The 12161-nt window shown below is 42.7% G+C and overlaps 1 protein-coding gene across 1 annotated transcript; it reads right to left on the reverse strand.

Annotated features, from left to right (window-relative positions):
- Nucleotides 1-350: 350 nt before the first annotated feature.
- LOC120065533 (transmembrane protein 51-like) lies at nucleotides 351-2333 on the reverse strand. Its single transcript, XM_039016603.1, has 2 exons — nucleotides 1933-2333; nucleotides 351-762 (listed from the first exon to the last, which is right to left on the reverse strand). Exons 1-2 carry the CDS (start codon nucleotides 2331-2333, stop codon nucleotides 351-353), a joined length of 813 nt encoding a protein of 270 aa, XP_038872531.1.
- Nucleotides 2334-12161: the final 9828 nt, after the last annotated feature.

A 12161-nucleotide genomic window follows, 5' to 3' on the forward strand; every position in this document is an offset into this window, starting at 1 on the left:
AGTGTGTCCTGTAGGGCAGGGTTGTGCGGTATCCAGGTTCTTACCTTCACACCATTCCTGTACCATACCGTGATATACAGTATTACCGGCAGTGCACACAAGGGGTGCTAGTTCTTTCCAAACGTAAAAAAGTCATTTGAAATCCTAGAAATTTGATGCACAAAACAAATGTAGGTAGCAGGGTTGATCCAGGAGGGGATTGACTGTCTGCTATAACCAAGAAGCTTGATCTTGCAAGCTAGCCACTTAGCAAGTTAGCAAACAAAATGAATAGCTGGCTCCCTGAGCTGGATAATTTAATTTGGCACATCTTCGATAGTTAACTTATAGTTATAAGCAGTGGCGTGCTGTCAGAACTCAGGCATCTTGTCGTCATACTGTGGTGGCGGAGTGATTGGTTCAATGGTCACCTTCGCATCAGTAGGGTTGCGAATGTTAAAACGAAAGTCCTTCAGATGGAGTTTCTCAGACTTGATTCTGCGTACCCTGTTGGGCCGTAGTATCCGGCCGGCTCGGCTGCTGCTGTGGGGGTTGGCTGCAGCGGCGGGCTGGAGCTCAGGAGTGGGACTGCTAGGATGAGCCTCCTTAACTGGGGCAGCACTTGGTCCCTCAGCCTCGTTTTCCACAGCACTAATGAGGTCCTCGTAGGAAGGCAGCTGGGAGTTGCTCTGGCGTAAGTTGCTCTGGCGAATGGGGAACTGGCCACTGGTGACCGCCTCCTCATAGCTGGGCACGTTGTAGACTGGGACTGGCTCATCTAAACTGCAAAACAATGTACAGGGACACCGGTTTAAAATAAGTAACATTTCACATTTGTGCCATCATTTACATTTCATGTTTTTTTAAGGATACTAGAAATGCCTAAAATAGCTAAGTACTGCTTCTTACCTGATCATAATCCCCAAAACATCCGTAGCAAGGACATTAAGACATTTTGCATTGCCATGTTTTTGCTATTGTTAGCCTCACGAATGAGAGCCAATTGTAATGCAGGAAGTTGTACATACACAACAACAACTAGTCAAACTGGCCCGTTGTGGTAAAAAGCTTTGCAGCATCTCAGAGATCAATCTTTGTTTGTTTCTCTCATGGATATGTATTCCTTTATTACTACTGGTATGTGATGACATTTGGTGCTAGTTTTGCAGGTGGAAAGCTCCTTTAACTAGCTTGGATTGGGAGAGACTAGATAACTGGTGCTTTAATGGAACTGTGTCAATCAAAAGGGACAATTATAGGACATACAGTTATACAGGAACATTATCAGGAACATATTCATTTCCAGGCATCATCCTGGGAACTACAGTGAGCTCCAAAAGTATTGGGACAGTGAATTTATGTTGTTTTGGCTCTGTACTCCAGCACTATGGATCTGAAATGATACAATGGCTGAGGTTAAAGTGCAGACTGACAGCTTTAATTTGAGGGTATTTTCATCCATATCGGGTGAACCGTTTAGATATTACAGCACTTTTTGTACATAGTCCCCCCCATGTGTTTTAAAGTAGTCAAAAGTTTAATATTTGGTCCCATATTCCTAGCACACAATGATTACATCAAGTAATGTATTGCGTCATGTTGGAAGTATTTAGAAACACATTCTATTCTTATTTACAATAAAAGGTGACTGCAAAATGACACAATACATTATTTACCATTAATTTCTATTGGGCACAAAATAATCTTAATCACAACAAAAACAAAAAGCAAACGCATCCAACAAGTTTGTTGTCACAAGCTTGATGTATTCATTGTATGCTATGAAAGATGAAACCAAATACTTAACTTTTTACTACAATTCCCAATAATTTTGGAGCTCACTGTAAGTCATATATGGGTTTATAGTGAAAACAAAGCCTCTGAATCCCTTCTTGGATGATTCAAATCAATCACTGTTAGACAGTGATTATCTAAATCGATTGAAGCACTCACTTCTGTCCTGCCTCCCCAGCCACATGGTCCACGAAGCGGACTCCTATGGCCCGTGTCTCCTGTCTTCTCTGGTGCTTCCTCCGCTTGTTCCTCACCCCCAGGCAGATAGACAGTAGCAGCATGGCCACCCCTGCCCCCACCAGCACATAGGCTATTGATAAGGTCTTCGCTGCTTCCTTATCCTCCTCGCCATCGCCATCCTCACCATGGTCTGCTGGCTCTGTTATACTGGAGTTGCCTAGAGTCTTGGTTGTCTGGGTAGCATCCCCGGGAACCATTGTCCACACAATCATGACAATGCCCAGGGCTATGAGCCCCACCCCAAGGGCACACAGGGCATACGAGGAGCCCGACCGGCTGACCCCATGGCTGGAGCTGGCTGGAACACCACTGGTACACATCCCCCCACCGAGTCCCACCACCCGACACTGTAGACTGGGGAGAGGAGACTTGTCCTAACCTGCAGTGTGGGAGAAAGGGGGGTGGTTCTCGCATTTAGTCAGGAGCAGGGGCATAGCAATACAATAAAACCGGCAAAGGGCTAGACTAGCTGAAATCAGATGACAATGAACAACTTCCTGGGATAGACACAATGTGGCTGGGAAGGGGGCCAAAGACAAAGCAGTTCAAGGAGGTTTACATGAACCCGTGTTTTCGTTCTTCACAAACACATTTGACATAATGAAGAGCTGCTGGAATAGTGCCAACCAAAGAGACCTGAATGAGTATGTGAATGAGCCAATCACTGACCAAAAAGCACCTGGACAAAATGTAGGTTTAGGTCTAGAGACTATTGCAGTCAAGTTCTAGGAAATCTTCCTCAAGACTAGAACGTTTGAATAAAGGCTAGCCCTGCTGTTTAACATGTATTGTTGGAGGTTAAATACTTCACTTTGTGAATGTTGGTATTTCCAGTGAAAATATATTAACCAGTCAAAGTCCTGTATGTTTATTTGATGGTCTAGCCCTCCTAAATAATGCTAAACCAACATTACACCCCTAGGTTGCTAATCAGGTTGTATTACTACAGCATAACAAACAGAGCTAAATTGCATATATTATAAGGACAATCCATTTTGACAGCTTCAAAATGACACTCATTTAATAGTGATATACCTCCATATCATGCTATGAATCATTGTTAATGTGGCAAATACAGACTTTTTGCCCCTGCCCGCACCACCGGAAACCTCTTTCTCAAAGCTAAGGATCTTGATCACGTTCTGCGCACGTGTTATTCTACTCACACTCCCCCTCCCTTCAAAAGTATCTCTTTACTCACCCTCTTCTGAACCATGATAATGTAACCTATGTAGCTGACTCATTTTTCCGAACAACTGAAATAAAAACCCTGTAGCGATTTCAACCAACATTCCCCCAAAAATATATTATGAAGGCTATACCACCTTCGCGGTCTATTGTAACGTATATTGCAGTTGCACAAGCAGGACGCAGTATCTACACATTTAATTGGAGCAACAAAAAATCCCGTGTCTTTATAGTTGCTGCCATATCTTAGCCACTAGCCAGAGTTCCTGAAAAAAGAACACTACTAATTTGACTGCCTGTATGACTACTGCTTAGCCAATGCTTGCAATGATGATGAAAAAATAACATTACATCGCTAATTAGACTGCATGTCTGTGTCTTGCTTGTGTTTGATATGGGCAATTGCATAACGGAATTGAGCTGAGACCTAAGATTTTTCAGTTAAAATGTATGCCCAACAAAAACCATTGATTTCAAAGTTGAACAAACCATACAACTCTGTGCACAATGACTACTTTTAACAATTTAGAGTGAACATTTGACAAAAACACGTTTCCTGGAAGAACTGTGCAGATGCGAAGTTTAATAACAGAACTTCTGTAAAAATCTCCCTTAGTTTACAGTATGTGTACACCTTTTAATTAAGATTATAAAAATGTCCGCAGAAAGAATGGTGTGTTAGCTATGACATGACACATTGACTTTGAAAAAAATCTCTTTTGGTTGTTCAACTACAGTAAGTGAAGTGAATTTACACCAGGTAACGGAATTGCGGTAAAGGAATTTCATCATGGGTCCCTGATCTGTACCACACAGAAATGCATAATTATGAATATGGTGGTGTATCCTAAATGGGTACACAAAAAGGTATACACATGCAATATCCTCTTTGCATATTTGGGTATTATTCTACACACTGGCTATTATTTTAATGAGTTCTGGCCCCAAAACAAGACCAAATTTGGTTGGTGTGGACTGGACCATATCTGAACCAATCATAGACTATGTTTCACAAGTTTGGACGTCAAAGTACAGCACAGTAGAGCTCAGTAGAGTACAGTACAGCTCAGAAAACTAGAGTTCAGTATAGTACTAAAGTAGAATATACTCTACTTTTCTTGACTGTACTGAACTCTACTGCACAGTGCTGTGCTGTCCAAACTTGTGAACCCAACTGTAGCCAACTAAATTGCATAAATTCCATTACAGATTTTTTATAGTAATGGAATTTAGAGTTTGAATCATTTAATAATTCATAAACAAATTTGAAATAAGTAAAAACACTAACTAATTGGTCTACCTTTACTGGTTACTTCTGTGAACTTTCATGAACCTCCCTCATGAGCGAGAGAAATGAAAACATATCTTAAAAATATGTGGGTTTTTGGTATCAGACTTTTAAGGCAATGTTTCTTAAACTTACAGAAGGCAAAACTAAATACAAGTGTTTATCTTATGTAGCTGACAGGGGTCTTTACTTCAACATTGTGTTTTGCTGTTTTTCCAATAACTTTTAAGACTTTTTTCTGGTAGATGTTTTCTAAGACCCCTTTTCTATCGGTTTGACCAGAAATCAAAGCCTTTGTTTATTCCTAATTTTTAGGATGGAAAATGGTTGAAAAATGTATATATGTTTTAACTTATAGACTATGAACTTCACATGTTGGCGCTCATGAGTCCTTTTACATGGAAATGACCATATGCTGCCTAGATAGCTGCATGTAAGTTTTGGATTGGGGCAAAAAAAACATCTGTGTTTTAACCACACAGGTCCTACTAACTGCTCAGCTGAAGGTTGGCAGTGGAACATAAGCATGTATCCGGACCGAAGGTTGGCAACCGAGCATGTATCCGGCCGGTAACCAATCTGACAATGGGTGAGTTCGTTTTGCGTCGCCCGGCGCACAATTATTCCTTAAGTTGTTTGTCAAATACTGCTTTAGACTGCCTACTGTTTGTGATGATACTCTTCATAGTTATGCTGCCATATAATGTAGTACTGAGAGTTGCCAATCTTCGCAATGATGAGAAAATAACAAATGGCTATTTTGACTGCCCGTCAGTGTTTAGCTTGTGTTTAATATGCTTGCCTAAAAAGCTGCATGTATTTCAGCATATAAGAAGAACATGAAATTGCTAGACTGCTTGTGTCATGCTTATGTTTGCGTCTTTTACAACAGACAAAGTTTGGACGAACATGTCGTTTGTGTGCAACATGATAACTGCATGAAGCCTGTCAACCCTTCTGGAAAAAAGAACATAAAAGCGTGCCAGCTAGAGGCATTGAATGCATAGTTCCCATTCTTCCCCCTCACTTCCCCTTCTCCCCCTCTTTCTCCCATCTCCCTTCCCCCCTTGTCCTTCCTTTTCTCCTTCTCCCTCTTATAGGTCTTTAATGTACAACATTAAGTTTCCCTTCCATGTCAAGGAGGGGGAAGCAGCAGTGGAGCAATCAGCAGAAGCTATGCAGGCAGCGAAGTGGGCAGCAGCTAAGGCCTCCCAAGTGCCAGTGGCACAGCAGTCTAACGCTTTGATCACACCGGCAACGTCCTAGGGGAAAATAGTACGCAGCATCATCTGGATATGTATGCAACAAAAGTTGAACATTCACCTTCTGTTACCATTTCTGTCAAGCCGTCTATGCATAGTTTGACGCATACGTTCGATAAATCAGAACGCACTGCAACTGCCTCTGCAACGCAATGTAACTCTGGTGTACCAAAAAGCAATTACACTGTCGGCATTGCAGTGCTAGAGACGTTACTACAGACCAGGGTTCATTCCCGGGCTGTGCTACAACCGGCCGTCGCAGGGAGTCCCATAGAACGGTGCACAATTGGCCCATCGTCGTCCGGATTATGGGAGGGTTTGGCTCCTCGCGCTCTAGCAACTCCTTGTGGCGGGCCGGGTGCCTGCAGGCTGACCACGGTCGCCAGTTAAACAGTGTTTCCTCCGACACATTGATGCGGCTGGCTTCCGGGTTAAGCTGGCGGGTGTTAAGAAGCGCCAATCTAGCTGACAATTGGAAACGTTTCAAGCAGAGATTCAATATCTACCTAAGCGCGTGGTGCAGGGGGAGATGATGACAAATTGAAAGCTTCCATTTTTCTGCATGTTATTGGAGAAGATGCATTGGACATTTACAATAGCTTTCAGCAAGACGAGGCAAACTTGACATTTACTGTGCTAATGGCTAAATTTGAGGAGTACATTGGACCAAGCCAGAACGTCACGTTTGAGAGATATACGTTTTTCTCTCATGATCAGAAACAGGGAGTCAGTTTTGACCAGTGTTTGGCTGAGCTGAACACTGAGCAAAATGTGTGAATTTGAAAATCTGAAAGACTCACTAGTGAAAGACAGGATAGTGTGTGGCATACTTGATAATGGACTCAAGGAGAGATTGCTGTGTGAGCAAGATTTAACTTTGGATAAAGAAGTGAATACGTGTTGAGGAGCTGAAACCACCAGAGCACAAGCTAAAGAGCTGCGCAGGGATGAGACGTCAGTGCATGCAGTAAAAAGAGAGGAGCACCACACACAAGGCCTTACAAAACAAAAACAAGCAAAAGAGAGAAATCAAAACAATATATGTGGAAAATGTGGATTCATCCACAAGCCCAAAAACTGCCCTGCATATGGCAAATCATGTAACAACTGTGGGAAAATTATAATTTCTCAAAATGCTGCAAAGCTGAGGCTACAAAGAAAAAGGTTCACACAATCAAGGAGGAGATTGAAGAATACTTTGTTGATTCTGTGGAAATATGCAATGCAGTAAAAGCTAAATGGATTGTGCCATTGACTGTGAATGAATGAAACTATAATACCATTCTAGCTTGATACTGGAGCACAGGTAAACCTGTTGTCACTGGTTGACTGCAAAACACTGAAAGTGAAGAGCAAAATTCACCCAGTGAAGATTAAGGTTACTGGTTATACTGGGGAGAACGTACCAGTCAAATGAAGCTGCATAGTAACTTTACAGCACAAAGGAAAACAGTTCAGAGCACAGCTGCTGATAATGGAAAAAAGTGTACAGCCTATTCTAGGAATGAATGCATGTGAAAAGCTCAATTTGTTGAAAAGAGTGTATGTAGTGACATCACAGACTGAAAATGACCAAGAATCGCTACTGGCTGAGTATGAGGACGTGTTTGAGGGTCTTGGATGTTTACCAGGAGAACACAAAATATGTACTGATGACAAAATTACTCCAGTTGTACATGCATGCAGAAAAGTTCCATTTGCACTGAGGAAAAAGCTCAAGGAGGAACTCGGACGCATGGAAAAGATGGACGTCATCACAAAAATGGATGAACCTACAGACTGGGTAAGCTCACTGGTTATTGTGGTGAAAAAGAACGGCGATCTCAGGATATGTCTAGACCCGAGAGATCTCAACAAAGCAATCAAGAGAGAGCATTTCAAGTTGCCAACCAGAGAAGAGATAATGTGGCAGTTTGCTGGAGCAAAGTGGTTCAGTAAGCTTGATGCCTCATCAGGATTCTGGCAAATGAAGCTAGACAATGCAAGCTCAAGGCTATGCACATTCAACACACCTGAGGGCAGGTACAGATTTCTTTGTCTACCATATGGGATTCTCTCAGCGCCAGAGGTCTACCACAAGACAATCCACATGATCTTCGAGCACATTCCAGGAGTGGAGACCATGATGGATGACATCATCATCTGGGGGTCCACAAAATAAGAACACAACGCGAGAGTGAGACAAGTGCTGGACCTAACACGGAAAGTCAACCTAAAACTAAACAAGGACAAATGCGAGTTTGGTGTGAAAACACTTATCTTCGTGGGAGACGTACTTTCAGAGGACGGAGTCAAACCAGACCCGAGGAAAACATCAGCCATCAACAACATGGACCAACCGAAGAACAAGAACGACGTGAGACACTTCATGGGCATGATCACCTACCTTGCAAAGTTCATACCTCAACTGTCAGCACAGTCCGCTCCACTCAGATGTCTTCTGGGACCGAAAAATGTATGGGAATGGTCCCATGAACAGGAAAACTGCTTCAAAAACCTGAAGAAGACAATCACAGAAGAGCCAGTGCTCAGGTTCTATGATCCAGAGAAAAGCACAAGGATTTCTGCAGATGCGTCACAGTTTGTCCTGGGAGCAGTTCTTCTGCAACAGCATGACGACACATGGCAACCCGTCGCTTATGCGTTCAGAGCCTTGACAGGCACATAGACAAGGTATGCACAAATAGAGAAAGAAATACTGGTGAGCACATACGCTTGCAAAAGGTTTCACCAATACATCTACGGACGAGACTTCGAAGTAGAAACTGACCACAAACCATTGGTGTCAATCATGTCTAAGCCACTGAATGATTGTCCAATGAGAATCCAGAGAATGTTGATCAGACTGCAAAAGTATGATGTGGAGATGATCTATACCCCGGGAAAGTTAATGTTCTCGAGCAGTCGACAAGAAAGAGAGCTTTGACACACAGAAAAACACTGAGATTCAGGCCTACGTCGACATGATCGTAGCATCACTTCCTGTGTCTTCTGAGAGAATGGAGCAGATCCAAAGAGAGACCGCAGCTGACCAAACAATGACAAAGTTGAAAGAAACAACACTGAAAGGATGGCCCGCACAGAAAAACAACTGTCCAAGGAGAATACAGGATTACTGGATGTGCAGAGCAGAGCTCACCGTTGTGGATGACAGTGTTCAAAGGCAACAAGATTGTCATTCCCATGACACTATGCAAAGAAATGCTACAGAAAATACACGAGGGCCACTTGGGTGAGGAAAAATGCAAACGACGAGCACGAGAAGTAATGTACTGGCCAATAATGAACCAGGAAATCAGCCAGACCACTGCTTCATGTGAACTGTGTTTGACCTACAGGCCAAAGCAGCAAGCAGAGCCGCTAATGCCTCATCCAGTACCCAACAGACCCTACTACAAAGTTGGAGTTGACCTTTTTGACTGCAATGGCAAAAGTCTCATTGTTGTTACCGACTACTTCTCAAACTACCCCGAAGTAGCAACACTGCCAACTACCTCCAGCAAAGCTGTAATCACCTACCTGAAATCAGTCTTTGCAAGACATGGGGTTGCGTCTGAACTGTACTCGGACAATGGCCCGCAGTTCTCAAGTTCTGAATTCCGATCGTTCGCTAACGACTGGGGATTCCGACACAACACCTCCAGCCCCAACTAGCCAAGGTCCAACGGCTTAGCAGAGAGTTCAGTCACAATTGTCAAAGGTCTGATGAAAAAGGCACACGATGGAAAGGAGGATTTCCTAAAAAATCTGATGATCTACAGCAGCGCACAGCTGCAGAACGGACTTTCACCTGCACAAATGTTGATGGGACGTCGCATCAGAACCAACCTACCCATCCATGAGGACTTGTTAACACCCAGAGGTGCTCACAAAGTCAAACTCGCGAAGGAAAAACAGAAAGACAAACGAAAACAGCGACACAACAAAAGTGCAAGACACTTACCTGAACTGAAACCTGGAGATCATGTACGACTCTGAGACATCACTAGAGGAACCTGGATGCAGCAAGGGTGTGTGCAGAAAGAAGTTGCACCGCGATCCTATGAGATCCGAACGGAGCATGGATCACAACTGAGACGAAACAGAGTGGATCTAAGGCTTCAGCCATTCACTCAAGGGACTGAGGATCATCAGGAGGATACTGCTGAAGCGTCAAATGCCTTTAGCAATGGACAATTCAGTCAGAACACCCTGACTGACAACGAACGCTGTCCAACTGTTTCAGGAAGCACTTCAGCAGAACGACCTAAAAGGAATGTCAGAGCCCCTGAAAGGCTTATTGAGAATTGCTATAAACAAACAAAAAAAAAGGGTCACCTGGACTGAATGTTTTGTTTATGTGAAAAGAAATAGAGCCACAATAGAGTATTGTTGGACAGACTATATTTAGTTGAAAAAATAATAATAATACATCAGAATATGTTTATTGCGTCTTGATGAGAGCAATGTAAAAAATAAAAAAATATTGGGGGAAAGAAATGTGTGTTATAGAAAATTGCGTGTTATGCAGGTTGAGTAAACAAATGTGATGTGACATGTGTAGTTACATAGAAAAGTAGTTTTCTTTTAAAGGAAGGAAGATGTGTTGTTATGTGTTAATAACATTTAGACTATGTTACCCAGCAGGCTATGCGGGGGGCAGGTGGTTGAAGAATGCCTTGCATGGCTAAACAAGGAGTTTTCTAGCTGAAGTATATGTTCATTAAAAGTAGTTAAACCTACGCCCCGGTTTGTCATTATACAAGGAACAAACATAACGCCCAGATCCTCAAAACGTTCTACAGCTGCACCATCGAGAGCATCCTGACCGGTTGCATCACTGCCTGGTATGGCAACTGCTCGGCATCTGACCGTAATGCGCTACAGAGAGTAGTGCGTACGGCCCAGTACATCACTGGGGCCAAGCTTCCTGCAATCCAGAACCAATATAATAGGCGGTGTCAGAGGAAAGCCCAAAAAATTGTCAGACTCCAGTCACCCAAGTCATAGACTGTTTTCTCTGCTACCGCACGGCAAGCGGTACCGGAGCGCCAAGTCTAGGACCAAAAGGCTCCTTAACAGCTTCTACCCCCAAGCCATGAGACTGCTGAACAATTAATCAAATGGCCACCGGACTATTACATTGACCCCCCCCCCCCCCCCATTTGTACACTGCTGCTACTCGCTGTTTATTATCTATGCATAGTCACTTTATCCCTACCTACATGTACAAATGACCTCTAACCTGTACCCTGCACACTGACTCACTACCCCCTGTATATAGCCTCGTTATTGTTATGTTATTGTGTTACTTTTTATTATTCTTTACTTTAGTTAATTTGGTAACACTTCTTGAACTACACTGTTGGTTAAGGGCTTGTAAGTAAGCATTTCACGGTAAGGTCTACACCTGTTGTATTCGGAGCATGTGACAAATAAAGTTTGATTTGATTTACTTTCTGTAATGCAATATGCTTTGTGAACTTCACTGGACAGAGGTTGCTGTCCGGTTTTGTGAAGAAACAAAGGTGTGGTTGAATGTATTCTGCCACTGTCTTCTTATTGTCTGGGCCTTAGGCCTATATATCACTGTGGCAAGGCATATGAACTAACAGTTATAGATCAAACAACGCAATAATCACAACACATACAGTATGCCCTTTTTTCTGGCCTGGCTTCCCCAGTTATTTTACCCACGCGCCTCTACTTAAGTGGGCAGTCAGGAACTTAAAAGGAGGAACTAAAATCATGTTACCAACTCTGTGGCATTATGTCACCTTGACATCTGGTCATTAGAGTCACACTTCTATTTTGTGTTATCAGATAACACTAATACTTTACGTACTTATAACAAAGTTAGTCTGAAGAACACTGCTCCAAATGTCAAGGTGAATTGCAATTTGAGACGATCTTACCTGTTCCAGTCGTGAACGCTCAACGACCAACGACTTCCCTCCAAATCGAATACCTGATATATCGCAGGTGTTTTCAAGATGACGATATTGCTACCCCAATATGCATAATGTAATCATGAAAACTGTATTAACTAACGTGTGTACTTCCTCCGATGATAGTCGCTATAGAATTCAAGGAATATGTTAAACAGGAACTTTATCAAATTTCCAACCAGAGTGAAACCTCCCCCGGTTGTAAAGTGTTAAGTTAATTAACCCTTTGCTGCCTCCTTGCTATTATGCCGCACGTGTGAACGCGACCATACCGCACATAGACGTACGTTCATAAAGAGCGTTTATGATGGATTTTCCCCATAAACTCAAATAAACGTGGATTGACAATTGTGTTCGCCTAAATAGGCCTGTCTGAAAAGTGTCTGAGCAGACTAAATCCAAATGAAAACGAAACGAATGCAATTAGACCCTTCTCGATTTTCTTAAGTGCTCATAATAAACTGCAATAACGTGCATTTCTGA

Source organism: Salvelinus namaycush, chromosome 20 (assembly GCF_016432855.1).
Source record: "Salvelinus namaycush isolate Seneca chromosome 20, SaNama_1.0, whole genome shotgun sequence".
Classification (NCBI taxonomy): Eukaryota; Metazoa; Chordata; class Actinopteri; order Salmoniformes; family Salmonidae; genus Salvelinus; species Salvelinus namaycush.